The 15116-nt window shown below is 40.7% G+C and overlaps 1 protein-coding gene across 2 annotated transcripts in view; it reads left to right on the forward strand.

Annotated features, from left to right (window-relative positions):
• The window catches only part of ZNF704 (zinc finger protein 704), a 110920-nt gene that overhangs the window by 65531 nt on the left and 30273 nt on the right, over positions 1–15116 (forward strand). For both annotated transcript variants that reach the window (XM_074816859.1, XM_074816869.1), the window contains exons 3-5: positions 6191–6294; positions 10392–10624; positions 14046–14146. In XM_074816859.1, the coding sequence (XP_074672960.1) occupies positions 6191–6294; positions 10392–10624; positions 14046–14146 (438 nt within the window). The remainder of the gene's footprint in view (positions 1–6190; positions 6295–10391; positions 10625–14045; positions 14147–15116) is intronic.

Consider the following 15116-nt stretch of genomic DNA (forward strand, 5'->3'; position numbering starts at 1 on the left):
TGGCCAGGAGGAGGTGGAGAGCTTTGAGGTAGCCTTTAATGCATTTTCCTTTTTTCCTTGAGAAGTTCAGGTATGTGTGTTTTTTAGAAGAAAAGTTCCTGTCTTTGTATAATAAAGATTTTGATCGTAATTAATTTCTAATAGCTGTCAGTATCAAAAAAAATTGCTTGTGTGCAACAAGGACAGCAGAGACAGACAGAAAGGCCAGTTACTTTGTATGTGAACTAGCCTGCAAATACCAAAAAGTTAATGTGGAAAAGGTTAATTTTATGTTTGGCCACCATGAGCAAAGGCAGAAATCCCTAGCTCCTAATTAGTGCATCGTATTATTGTATCTCTGTTTCAGATATCAAACACCAGTTCTCTTTTTAGATGTGTAAGTAGTCATGCTCTCTTATGTTTTTAGATGTGTCATTACATCATTACAGTACTGTACTGATTTAATATAATTGAAAATATTTCCCTTTGCTTTTGGCTTTATTGTGAAAAGTTGTGGCTTTTACCAAAGAGTGCTGGGGACCTTGGGCTGTTTATATGGATCATTCTCGCTATAGTTTTTGTTTTGTCTTTGGCAAGTGGGTTAATTTTTAATCTTCATAACCAACAACCAAACATAACAGGAACAAGCAAGATTGTTTATTTATCTGTACTATCAATATTTTGAGTTGTTAGATGGTAACCAAGTATTATAGTAAATGTAAGGTGTTTTATGGATTAAGAATATTTCGCAGCATGATGTTATAGATCTTTGCTCAAGACAGAAGAGTGGTTGTAGTTACTTTAGATATATGGAGTCACAGCTACAGGCATGGCTTTTCTTGCTGATTCCTTGTTAGGATTTTGCCTTTGACATTAATGATGAACTGAAGAAAGCTAAAATCTTTTTATTTTACCTGTAGAATGTAATTTAGGGGTTTTATTTCTTTCAGAAGTACTTTTGTTATTACTAGTGCACTGATTACAATGATTCATTATATGATGAATCATATTTTTGGTGTACCGAAAGCCTGTAACAACACATCTATCAGTATTGATACAGTGCTCAATATGATGGCATCAGTGCAATGTGGCTATAATCAGGTGGTCAGAGTAAGACTTCAGACGTCTCTTTGAGCATTTAGAAGTATAAGTATGGGAGGGAGAGAGCAATTTCAATATACTGTTATTTTGTCCTAGTTGTAGCATATTAGTGCATGTGTGTTTATATGGTACTTCCTTAACAAAAGATCAAGGTGTTGTGTGAACCACTGTCATAAGCTGGTTTTTGGGTAGAGGACAGTAGCCAGCTAACATAGCATATTAGCATTTTTGTGCTTGACTGCCACCGTTCTTGATCAATCCTAGTTAAAATTTTTTATTTCATTCATTTTTTACTGTGTCCCTCTGGTGAGGATAGCAGTAAGAAATAGGTAAGCCCATGCCTCTGCCAAAATAAAGAACATAAGCCCTTTAATAATTCTGAATATTTAGGGCATATGGGCTTCAGGTGGCTATTGTTTAGAAAGTAGGATAAGGAAAGGCAAGCTCAGCAGTGCTGGAACATCAGGGAAATGTGGTTCTGGAGAAGGCTGGGGCTGTGACTGTCAACTTCTGTAGCCAACGTTCACTGAAGTAATTGGAAATATCCTTCGTGTTCCCTTCTCCCTGGGCTCATCTGGTGCTGAAGGTTCTACCCCCTTGCAGCCTGGTCCTGCCAGCTGCAGGATGCTGCTGCCCCTGCTCTGCCCTCTTACCTTCTCGGCAGGAGCAGAGCCCTGGTGAAGAAGCGCTGCCCAGTCGCACTCACGCTGTGTCAGGGCAGCTCCAGCACATAGGAGGGTGCTCTCCGTACGGTGAACCCGTGCCTCATTGCTTTGGGCATCGCTGCGCTGGAGTTAGAGGTTGCTGGTGAGGGAATGGACTGAAAGCTTTGTGGTTGTGGTCAGGGAAAATGAATCTGTCTGTTTTTTATTTTTTCTTTGCTTAAAATGAACTTAGTTATCTTTTTTGAATAAGGTCTATTTTATCAAAAACACCTGCTACCACTACCAGTTTCTCTGCTCTAAGAATATTCTCCAGGACCCTTAAAATATGCTTGGGTAAAGTACTGACCTAAGATGCAGTCTTTCCAAGAGGAAGAACTGCAGGCTTTTTATCTAAGCCAGGCAAATAATAAAGAATAGACTAAAGATTTCAAAACCAGAATAAAATGCATATTTCTAAGGATTTTTTGAGACAGTTTAAAAAAACCCTTCCAGACGTAGATGATGGTGTGGTTGATAGAGAGGAGAAAAAACAGAGGTGTGGTATAGGGGTGTCCAGATGGGAATAACACTTAATTGGGAGTGTGAAGGTGACAGTAGCCGGAAGAGGACCTGTGCACCTTTCCCAAAGGGAGGTCTGGAAGACATCCCCTTGCCAGATAGTTGCTAGTAGGGAGGAATCCTACCAAGAGCTTAAACTGTGGATTCAGTCTCATAAGGAAACATGGGTCCTAGGGGGAGCCAGCTGCTGGCTGAGGAAACAGGACAGCAGGAGATCGGATGTTGTGTTGGTTTGGGACACTTGCGTAGCCTTGGACTCATCTTGGATCCTCTTTTGCTCATCTTTTGGAGCTTAAACCCGGCCTTTCCTTGCAGAGAGCTCTGACTGAGGAAGATGTGATTGTTTCTTAACACTGTTAAATGATTATCAAAAAAGCAGTTAAATTCATCAGCAAAACCAAGGAAAGGATTGAGCAAAAGTGAGGGTAGTAACTAAGTTTAATTTAAGCTTGGCTTTTAAATAAAAGGACAATTTTAAATACCAGACTGGCTAGATTAGGATATTGCAGGGATCAGGTGAAACCAGGGAGACATGAAGCTGAAAGGCTGCTTGGTGGTGGTAAAAGATCTGTCCCCAAGGTCCTCTGCTGCTTACATCTCAGCTAATTCATTATAATTCAGCTATTGGCATGTGTTTCGATTTACAAAGACTTGGAAATAAAGGATCCAAAACTTTTTGGTCTCAAATGCAGACTGGGCTGACACAAATATATCCATCCAGAAGTTGAGAGACAGCGTTTGGAGGCTGGAATGTGAGATTAAAGGAAAGAAGAATTCTTCACGGATGATGTAGTAGATGATCCTACAACTGATTTAGATTTCATTACACCTAATAACAGTATAAACAACATTAGGGTTTATAACTTCAGTCTGCAGAAAATCACCTTAGCAATGGTGGAATAAATGGTTTGTGAACAATCGATGTGTAGCAGAGAAGTTATTCTCCCCTCTGAGTGCAAATACTGTTGAACAGCTGTGTGCAGGTTCAACTTTCCAGCAGAGAAAGCTGGAAAAGACTGGGGCAGTCTTATGGCATTGACTCACATGTGATGCTGACTAAATGCAGATGGCTTAAGTGGTCCCTGTCTTCAGTTTTGTGCTTTGCCTCTCCCTCGAAGGCTGCTGTTGCTGCAGCAGTGCTGGCTGAGTGATATATGAAATACGTGTGTTTACATTTATGAGCTGACCTATAAAAATGTGTTTGGGAGCAGAGTCACATAAGCCAGCACTTGTAGCTGCTAAAATTCTTGTGGCTGGGAAGTACGAGCAGAGCATTCCTTGTTTGCTGGATGCAACTGAGGAGCGGTAAGTAGTAAAATAACTGTGATTTGAAATGGGCAGAGAAAAAGTCCAAAGTTTTATTTATTTGGCCTTTCCATATTGAAAACCTGGTAAATTGGATCAGGTAGAAAAAAAGCATTCCAGTAATTGCAAGAATTTGTTTTAGCATGGCTAGAAATGGCAGGGATTCTCATGACTGGTCTTGTCCTCTACCTACCTGTGAAAACTGTCATCTTAGGCATGGATGCCAATGCTGACAATTTTGGGGCATTATTGACAAAATTATTTGGAGCAAAGGTTAATTTTTCAGAGCAGCAGTCTGAGTCATTGTGAAGGGGAAAAAAAAAATCAATACAGAAGAGGTCGGAGAAGTTAAAATTATAGACTATTTGGAGGAACTTTGAGATTAGCTCCGGGTCTAGATTCTGACATCTTGACACCAACTTGGCAAATGCTTGCAACAACTGCTGTAGTGTGATTTTGCAATTCTGCAGAGATCTGGATGGGGGCGCCTTAGTCCTGTTGCCACACACACAGAAGAACCTTGTTGGAAGGCTGATTGCAAACACAGCTTCTCCAGCGTATCAGGAACCTGTGGTCATTCTGTTGCAGAAGTGCAGATATTAGTGGTTCATCCACAGCTGAATAAAGGACTAGGGACAGTAGGTGTAGTCTTGCAGGAGTGAGCTACAGAGCAGCTGAATCCTTCTCAGAGAGTGGATATTCATACTGGGATATTAGGTAATTGGAAAATCATTTGGCAGGGTTGGTCTCCAGAAAATGTAGCATCTCCATGTCATCCCCGAGGAAGGGTCTTCTGAGCCCAGAGGAATTTGGCATTCTGAGTGAAATATTCCTCTGCAGGTGAGAGGACCTGATGAGTGACGGATTAGGGTATTAGCTGGTTATAGCAGATATCCAAGATGTTTCTAGTACGCAGTGATGACCATATGGCTGCTGTGCTCTTTGCAAAGCCTTGGCTGAAGGAAAGGAAAGTTTCTATGGATATAATCAGAATGAAGCAGGAACCATCATCAGTGTTTCAGTTCCAGCCACTGGTGTGTTGCAGAAGACAGTCACGAGAGCTAAACTGTTGTGCAGCATGGGAGAGTGTTCATCTGCATCTGTGTGGGTCCTTGCATCAGCAGAAGGCAGCTGTGAACTGTTTCATGGACAAGTTCGAGGTTTGTTCACTAAAATATCAAGCAGCTTTGACTGTAGGATAGTTTCCAGTTAATGATCCTTCCACCCAATGGGTCAAATAGGATTCTAAAAGGGGGACTGCAACCAGCATGTTCTATTCTTCTTGGTGACTTACCAATCAACAGTTGATGGAAAGCCTCAGGTAGCTGAACACTTCTCATATTGGGCTTTAAATAAAGACTCAGCCTGATCGGTTAAATAGAGCTCTTGGGAAGGCACAGAGGAAATTCTAGAAACCCCACAATGCAGAGTAGAGGGGGGGAAAGTGTCCTTTTGTAAGAACAAATTTAACTTGATCTTTAGTAAATGAGAAGATGGTTTTGGATGATCAGTTGTATGTTTGAAAGCAGATGTTTACAAGATGCTGTCTGCTTTGATTCCACTGTCCTACAAGGATGGAAAGCAATTTTGGTACATTTGCTCTTCAGAAATTGTACACTGTCAGGAAGAGAGTTGCTTTTGGGGAAAAAAAAAATGTGATAGTATATACATTTTTGCAGAGAAAGAAAATCCTGCATTGTCTAAAAAAACTATGACTCCTTGAGCAATGGGTCACTGAAGCCTCGTTTCTGGCAGCATCCACTGTTCTCCAAATCCTCTCCTCCCTCCCCTGGCAAGCTGGCTGCCCTCCCTTGCCTTATTACTACTTCCCCATGCCCTCTCCTCTGACTTGGGGCTGGTTTCCAGCTAGACTGAGCTAAGGCAACACCATGTCCCTCTCTTCCCACTGTGCCGTTCTACTGGCTCAGGCTCCCATCATACCTGCAACAAAATCTTCTATTTTTGTTTCCGCCCCTGTACTGGTTTTCTGACAATTTGCTAATTATTTTAAATAATTGGTTTATAATCTGACCAGAAAAAAATTAGGATCAGTCTGTAGGAGAGAGTACAGGATGGTTAATAGCATTAAACAGAAGCAACAAAGAAAAAATTGCATCCCTTAGCTAGAGTTCCTAGTTCTTCCTCACCCTACAGAGAACAGTGTATGTTATTAATGTTACTAGTAGTCTTACCTGGTTTTGGATCTCTATGTCTTCATCCAAGAAAAAGAACCCTTAAGTACAGACTTAGTTCTAAGGATATGAATAGCTGAAATTCTGGAAAAAAACGGAACAGAGTCAAGCTTATGGAGGGTCACAATACTCCTGAGAATCTTATATGAAGATGTATTCTCTTTTCCCACTGCTTTTCCTATTTACACTAAGCTGGTTTGCTTAAAGTAGCCACTTGATATGCTCAGGTTGCCAGAAGACAAAAGCTTTGAGAACTGCTTGGTGGCTTGCTTTCGATACTGTGCTGTGCTGGCTTAGGGATTGGGCTGGTATTAAAAAAAAAGTAAAAACCACTAAAAAAAGCCTTAAATTTGCTGATGTGTTTCCTGCCTCCCATTCACTGTGTTTCAGAAAATCTTCAGAAGAACTGGACATGGATAAAGTAACAGCAGCCATGGTACTCACCAGTTTATCCACCAGCCCTTTGGTCCGCAGCCCTCCTGTCCGACCCAACGGTAAGGCTTCAGAGCAGCGCCTGGGCAGGGGCTGCGCGGAGGGGTGCCAGGGCCATGTATGTGGGGGCTTGTTTCCAGGACTTGTGGCCATGGTGGAGGACAAGGGGTGAGTGGCTGTCTTCTGGCAGTGACCCATGCATGCTGGAGATTATACTGAGCTTTGCTCTGACCTAGTCAAGGTCTTCAGTGCAGCATCGGCAGAAATGAAAAGAAACCTTTTCCATAACTGTAGAGCAGCTCCAGTTTGTGAAACAGATGTGTCATTTCATAAATGGGAGGTGAGCACTGCAGAAGGTCTCCTGACCTCACTGAAACACTAATTTTCCAAACAGCTTATTTGGATTTGCACATATGCACTAAACATGACAGGAGTTGTTCTTGTCCCCACCCCATGGAAATAAGATCAGATTTTACTCTACACTATGATGAGGTAAAGCACTTTGAGATCACAGCCCTTGGCTGAGAGGCCGTGCACTAAAGGTCTGCTTGGCGACAGGTCTGTTTCTGCTGATGCAGGATTAGACCCTCAATTCCTCTGCCCTTTGTAACTCTGATGGTCTACCATCAAATCCATAATCCCTTAAAAGAGTACTCCATTCATAGTATAGCAGAAAACACACAAATAAAAATAAATCTAAAAAGTTAGTGGTAATCATGAAATTGGTAATGAAATATAATCTATGCAGGCTTGACTGGAGTTACAAGAAATTTTTTAAAGTCTTACATTTTAAGGAACAATTTAAATTAGGACACCCTTGTTAGGATTTCTCAGCACTGTTTTTATGTCTCTGTCTTTTCTTACTCACTTGTAGCTGTTAAATAGACACTCGATGCCCTGCTACTGTAAACAATTGGAGGACTTTGAGGAATACTTACAGATGCAAATTAATAGGGAAGTAATCCTTGCATTTCTTCATGGAAGCATGGGCGATCCACTAAATCATGTTCTTAAAAGGAATTCATACCAAATGTCCCAGCTTTAAAGATTTTTGAACAAACAGTGTGGTTTTTTCCATTTTTTTCCTGAAAATGTAGGTTTTATCCATTTCGCTGGAATTCTAACCATGAACACCCATGGCTCCTGTTCGTGTGCTTTCCAGTGTTGAAAACCAGAAGTGTTTATGGAGTACCACTGCTCTGAGGAGCCCTGGGAAACCTCCGGCAGTGACATCCCCAGTGACTGTCCTGCCTCAAGGCTGGAGGCTGCCAGCCCCCAGGGAAGGCCAATGGAAGGTTAAAAACATACCAGCTCTTCAGCTGCTCAGCTCAGAGCCGAACCCACAGATAAAGATGGATCTGTGCTGATGTGCCAGGCAGGGATTTGGAGTGGCTGAGGCACGCACGTGTCCCACGTTGCATCCCCGATCACAGGGAGCTGCTCTGGTGTGGGGCAAGGCAGTATCTGCCACCTCAGACAGTTTGAGCAGATGACACTTGTCAGGAGGGGCAGTGCACATTAGCAAGCAGCTGTCGACTGGAAAGATCTTCCAAACAAGCCCTTTTGAATTGCTAATAGGTAAATGGTAGCTGTTAGCTGCCTTTGATATTTCTTCATGCAGTCTGAGTGCTCTTTGATATTTCTTCACATAGCTTGTCTGCTTGTTTCCCAAAATCTGGGAAGACTAGCCTGAAAAAGTAATTCACTGAAAAAGTAATTCACGTGTTTTCAGTAGTCACAGAAAAGATTTTGAAGCTGTTGTTGGGCATCTTCTTCCTGAATACCTTACTTTTGCCTGAGTGAAGACTTACTAAAGACTTAGATAAAAGATTTGATAATTTAAAGCTCATTTGGTGTTGCAAGGCTAGGCTCTGATCTTAGTAATATCAGCTACAAATGTACTAATGATTAATTCTTTCTACATCCTTTTCCAAAAAAGGGCAGTAAGTAGCAGTGTAATTAAAGGTCCATTTGTTTAAACAAATGGAATTTTGCCTGGAAGTAAAAACAAGTATTAATACTAAAGTCTGATCTGTGCTGGAATTACTGGGCATGAGCACCCATGTAAACGGGATCAGAGTTTGGCCCTTGTTTCCCTGCAGCTGAGTAATATTTGGTCTGGTTCTCTTTCACGCTACTCCAGCAATGTGAAAAGAGCCCCAAAATAAGAGTAAGTTGCATTTATTTATATTTTAAACTTCTTTACATTGACAGATTTGTTAGTATTAATGAGAACCAGTGTTTGTTTTTTTTCCTGTTGTCAACCTCATCCAGTCTTTTCCATACTATTTTAAAAATGTTCTTGATTTACATCTCTTTCTCAGCGAGGTGAGGAGAAGCTGTAAACCTTGAGAATACAAAGTACCATCATAAATGTGTCAGAAAGTAGTAGTTGAAAGAGTGCTGTTTCCTTTGTTTTTCTGAAGAAATGGAAATTTGAAGCTATGCTAAGGTCACAAGTTGATACCAGATGTACTTCTTGGCTTTGGCACAAGACTCAAGTACAAATACTTAAAAGAAACAAAACCCACCTCCATTACAGTCACATGAAGGCTGTAATCATGAACCAAAACATGACATTTTCATATGTTAACTTATTAGCTACCAGAAATGTATATGTCCTTTCCCAAAGAGGAATTGGGGTGGGGAGGGAGGGTTGATCCCATTTATGCTCTGTGGCCCTGATCAGCAAGTGTGGGGACTTGGCTGCTGCCTATGCAAGGGGATATTTTTACGCATGTGCTTACATGATGGAGCACTGCATTCTGTTTTGTGAGCAGCTGATGTTAATGATTAAGGGTTTAGTCCAAAACCATCTGAATCAGGAAGAAAAAAAAATTTCATTGGTTTGAGGTTAAGCTTTTGGTAGCAGGTGGTAGACATTATTTTCTTGCTGATGTCATTAGTTAAATTTATCTGTAAGAAATTGAGAAGGAATGAAGGAGTGACTTCTGCAGAACTCTGAAAGGCAGGTGCTGACTTGAAAAGACTCCTGTCTCACACTTAAATAACGTTTCATGAACAGATAAGATGTTATTTGCTTGCCAACTCCAAAGTCGGTTATTACACAAGCACCTACGGTGTCATTGGGAAAAGCTGCCAATGCCTGAGTTAGGGAGAAACTGCACCTATACTGTCCCTGTACGTGTGCCCGAGCTCTGTGAGAACCTGAAGGTTTGGGCAGAGCCGCCCGTGGTTGCACCGCTGGACACACCCGGGCCACACCTTTGTTGAGCTGATGACCTACATACTCCTCTCCTGCCAGAAGCCCTTTAGGGCTTGGGAAGGGTGACATGCCAATGTCTAACGCCCGAGGACCTCAGCACATGAAACGTAGCTCCAGCCGTGCCTCAGACTGCGAAAGCAGTGCTGTTACTCCCACCCACCGTGTTGTAGAGTAACCTGTTAGTTTGAGTGTCTGCTTACCACCTAATGTCAGGGGAGCTGTAGCAGTGAGACAGGGCTTCCTCCAGCGAGTAGGTGTGGTGGTGATCCAGCGTCTGTGCATCCCACTTCTGAAAAGAGATGCCTAACGATACACCTGTATGAAGGAAAAGGGATATCCTTCCAAGGATACGTATACCTCATTTAGAGATTCATATTAGGCAGAGGCGTGTGCCCTGGGGGATTATGGAAAGAGAGAGTGTAATTATGGTTTTCTTTGGTGTTTTAGTACTGGAATGACGATCATGTTTTTGCAGATCTACTTAGTGTCCTGGGGCTCAGAGAGTATGTCCCCCTTCCCAGGGGATCTCCAGTTGGCCATACAGTGTCTTGGATCTTGCTCTGATGCCCCACCACAGTCATGTGTTCATGTTGAAGGTTGAGGATGTATTTGAATGTTTTCCCTTAATCATGCATGCAATATCTGACTGCTTATTGCAGTTTATGCCCCAGAAGAGGTTATTTTTCCAAACCTAGCATTTCTTTTTAGAAAAATACTTTGTTTTCTTAAAAAAAACCTGAAAAATCAAGTGTGGAATATATAATTTGTGTGCCATGGGATAGATGTGGTTGTCCTCTCTACATACAATGCTTTTGCTTTCCTTTATTGAATGCACAGTTAATTACCAACATGGCATCTAAGCCTTAGATAAAAGAGCTCCTTAGCCGTAACACATGATACTGTTGTAATGATGGCTGTTGTTGTTCTTGACAGAATCCCTAAATGGATCTTGGAAAGAAGGAGGATTTGTGCCTTCTAGTACCAGCAGCAGTGGATACTGGAGCTGGAATGCTCCCAGTGACCAGTCCAACCCATCCACCCCATCTCCACCTCTGTCAGCTGATAGCTTCAAAGCCTTTCGAACACCTTCCCAGCCAGATGATGGTATTGACGAAGCTGAAACAAGCAACCTTCTCTTTGATGAACCCATTCCTAGGAAGAGAAAGGTTAGCCTCATGTTAAATTCCATCCCCATGGGCAGTTAGGATGTTGGTAGACTTATTTTGCTGTGAGAAGGGAACAAGTCACCCAAACAGCTCTGTATGTGTATCCCCTCCTTGGCATCCAGCTAACATAGGTACTTAGCCTAGTCACTGTATCTCATTCAACCTAGTCACCTACTGCACACACATGCTGCCATCAGCACCACATATTTTCTGGCAGATGGTGAGGTTCTACAGAGCCTCCTGCTCAGAAAACACTAAAGTGATTTCCAGAAGGTGTTGCCTCTGGCCATTGAAGGGATTTCTGTCCTACTTTGGCAAATCCTTTGTATGCAGGATGCAACAGGCAGCCTTTACATGTCATCACAGAAACTGGATATGGCCTTAATAGTTTTTGTTCCCTGAAAATGCTGTTTGTCTGACAGCATGTCAGATACCTTAATACTGTGAAGCTTTCTCTGTGCAAACATATGGAGTGAAAAAAAAAGAGAGAGAGATCAAACCTGATGGCTTTTGATACAGTATTAGCAGTGGCCAAATTTATCCTTGGTGGGAGTGCAAAAGCAGTCTAAATAAAACACAGTGTAAAAAAAAGAAAAAAAGTCCAAAACTAACCCCAAACAAGCAATGTTATGCTAGCAGGCAAGCTCTTCTCAAAGAAAAAGAAAACAAAGAGATGGCACTAGTCCAAGTTTTCTTCCCTCCCAATGAAACAGGACAGATTTTACATAGCAAGATGAAAAAGGGCTTTTTGTAAGGAGTAAAACCAGAGAATTTATTCTCCTTAGTGACTTTGTTTCTGGCTCAGTCTGAGATAGTTAATTACTTCATCACCAGCAGGAAGAAGTTTTAATGGTTGTTTAAACCTGTTCAGATTTACCCTTTTGCTCCAGAAGTTGCTTATTTGCTCACCCACACTGTTCTGCCCTTGTTTGTGGGAGAGGGATGTAAAATGTTTGTGCTTCCTGCTAAAAAGGAAAAAAAAAATTTTGGAGGACGCCTTTGTTATAATAAATTAGAAGTTAGAGCTGACTGTAAACTAAAGACAGAGATGATTTTGGGGGGGTGGGACAGGAGGAGTGGGAATGCAGAGGTGTGCTGGTTTGCCTTTTACTTCTCAGTTAAAGCTCAGCTTATTAGCATCGCTCTTATTGCTCAGCTGTGATGAGACAGATGGATTTGCAGCTGCCATCTTTGTTTTACAAGTTGTCTTTGAATATTTCTATTTATGTACCCACCACCAATGTATTACGCTATCTGTTCTGGTTTGCAGGGATTTTGCTCTGTATGGGAAATATTTAATTTAAATAAATAACATTACCTGCCAAAATTTGTTTTATAAATGAACTGCGTTTCCTGCAGGTTTTTTTATTCTGGCCCCAGCATGGTACTTAGATTCTGAGTACAGCTTCGCACCTTTAGAAGCTGAAATAAAAATGTTCAGGTTATTTCTTCTTCAGGGCTGCAAAAATCAGAAGGAATAAACTTGGAAATAGAGTGATCGATAACCTCACTTTTACTCATTAAAGTTTCTTCCATTTCATATTTGGAAAATGTCATGTTTAGCAACCACTTCGCCTTAAAGTTGTTTTCTTAAAAATTTCCACTAATGTAGTTATTCCTCCCCAAACCATTTATGTTCCATTATTTTCTTAAATAAAACATTAAGCCTGATTAGGCAATTTTTTGACTAGTCAGAAATGGAAGCATTGTTTATGTTCTGTATTTCTACTGAGTGAGATTTCATTTGGTTTGCATGGGTTTTTGCAGACTCCTAGTACTGACAATAAAGCCAAAACCACAGTGGGGCTAGGAGGCTGGTTTGACCATCAAACTGGAGATTGATGTTAAACCATTCTGTGTTCCTGATGTCATATCAGAACTCCTAAGATGTAAATGATAAGCATGGTCTTCATCTTGTCCCCATGGTTGGTTGTGGTTTTTTGAGCTGATGATAGTATTTAGTATTATAGTGTAGAAGTAAGAAATGTATCTATCAGAATTGCCAGATAGATTATATTCTATTTTAGGAAAAAAGAGTTCTGTATCTATTTGAATGGTAGTTGTATTATCAGATTAAAAAAATATAGGGGGAATTTGTGTGTGACTTATTCCAAAGTAGAAGGTTTTCATATAAACAGTATGACCAGGTATCTCAAATCTTAAAGCCCTTAGCATCCATACTTTCGAACAGGAGATGTTAGACTGCCAACTACGAGGACATGCTACTAAAATCAACTTGTATTTTAAAAAGCCCATCAACTGAGATTTTTTAAAAATATATTCTAATCATCATCTTTCTAGCAAATGCTGAAACTTGCCATCTACTGGCATGCAGTTCCAAAGGGTCCAAATGGAAAAAAACACCAACTCAAATTTCATTCAAGACACAGTGAAGCATGTACTTAACTTATGGACGTGCTTGTTCCATTTTTTTTTTTCAACAAGCCTTATATGAATATATTCATTTAATCTTACATGTAACTAAAATCATAAGATAATAATACACTATTTTGAAGATCTTCCTCATGTTTTGTTTAATAATGTGTTCTGTAATAATAGAGATTTATTTTTGAGAAGTACAAATTATTTAGATTTTTTTTTAATTTAAAATTTATAAAGTAGGTTTCATTTCGGAGTAAAATTAGCTTTTAAAAAAATCTATACAGTTCTGCAACATCTGTGTTGTTTGTTACCACATACTGTGCTTTAAATTAAGACTAGTTTTCTCCAGAGTCCTCAAAATACTGAAGATTGGGATGGTTATAGCTTTGTTGGCTATGCTCTAAAACAATTATTTTAGGCCAATGAAGTTATATTAAAGAATATAACAAGAATATTAAAATGAGATTATACACATACTCTTTTGAAAATGTTGAACACAGCCAGATGGCTTCTCATTCTCTTGTCCAAGTAAGGGTCACAACAGCTTCTGAATGAAATAAAAGCATGTTTTGCCAGCTCATGGGTGAATATTGTCATAGCAGAAGCTACAGTTTTCTGGCACAGTATTTTTTATGTGTTGCAAAATTCACGAGCAGGAAGACCTTAATTTAAGAAGATGCCTTGCATTAAGTGAGAAGTCCTTATCAGTTGTTCTTTGAAAGGCTCCAAAGAAGTGTAGGAAGTTTTTATGTCTAACTTCTTTAGTGGGGAGACAGAAACTGGAACTTGCATATGAAAAAGCCATGCAAAAGAGTGAAGAGAGGTAGAGTTTTGTCACAAGCTGCTCCTGAAGCTTTTCACTGGGATTCTGTTGAGTTCAGTAGGATGACACTGTTGACAGAGACTATTACATCATTACAGATTTGGAGGTGGAAGCTTTGAACCTTCACAGTGTTTTGTAACTGTGTATCTGTTTTGTGTGGTTTGGTTTTCTTTCTATCTTCCACACAACTAATGTTGCTTTACTCATTATTTTCAGAACTCCATGAAGGTGATGTTCAAATGCCTCTGGAAAAACTGTGGGAAGGTACTGAGCACAGCTGCAGGGATTCAGAAACACATACGGACCATTCACCTTGGGTAAGAAAGCAGTCTTTTCAAAAGTCTAAAGGGTTTGGTATAGAAGGGGAGCAGTCACACTTGGCTGGGGAGATGAACTGGATTGTCCTTGGCTTTTCTGTCTTAGATCCCTAGGTTTCTGAGGAAATTGTGGAGTAGTACGTCAAGGTAAATGAGAACATACTCAAACAGTGAGGCACTTTCTTCCCTGAACTTTTGTGAACTTTGCTAGAAGGTCAAATACAGCTCTAGATCACACTGCATTTCCCTAACAGCCACGCAGCTCAGTGGCGCTTACTTCATATGTGCTGTCTGCACCTCATGTCCAGGCTGATGCTGTGCAAAAGACAGCAGGTTTCAGGGTCTTGCATGAATACTTTCCAGCCTTGTTTCCCATCAGATCGGGTGCTTGTGCCAGTTCTAAATCAAATTAATGCAAAAAAACCCACAGAAACAAAACCCCAAACCCAAAAACCCTGAGAAACCTATGAAAAAGAAACTGAGCTGCAATTCCATGTCTATGTTACTTGGACTAGAAGCAAAAGTGAATGGATCTTGTATGACACAAGCTAGTTTTGGAGCTTTAGTTTGCAGCTGAAATCTCCTGTGCAAGTCGCCGAGTGATCTAGCTGTCTCATACACAGTTACAGTGGGGACTCATGGTCTTCACCTGTTAGGTATGTGGAAACATAAAAAAATGTTACCCTGTGCTTAAAAATTAAAGTGACCATGAGGAAGTAGTCTGGTGTGGATCTCAGGAGAGTCTTGCAAAGGTCATAGTAATTGCTGTTGGTTTAAGCTCTGAAGAGTGAGGCTATCAGAAACAGAAAATCTCTCTCAAAATGCAGTTACGAATGTTGCTTTGCCCTCTATGTTATGGGGACATCCTTTTCGTGTCACAGGAGAGGGAGAAGTAAATGGCAGAACTTTGTTGGAATTTGGAGTTTGTAACTTTGACGGAGAGAGGAGTTTTGGTGAATGACTGGCTGCA

This window comes from Strix aluco, chromosome 1, assembly GCF_031877795.1.
Source record: "Strix aluco isolate bStrAlu1 chromosome 1, bStrAlu1.hap1, whole genome shotgun sequence".
Classification (NCBI taxonomy): domain Eukaryota; kingdom Metazoa; phylum Chordata; class Aves; order Strigiformes; family Strigidae; genus Strix; species Strix aluco.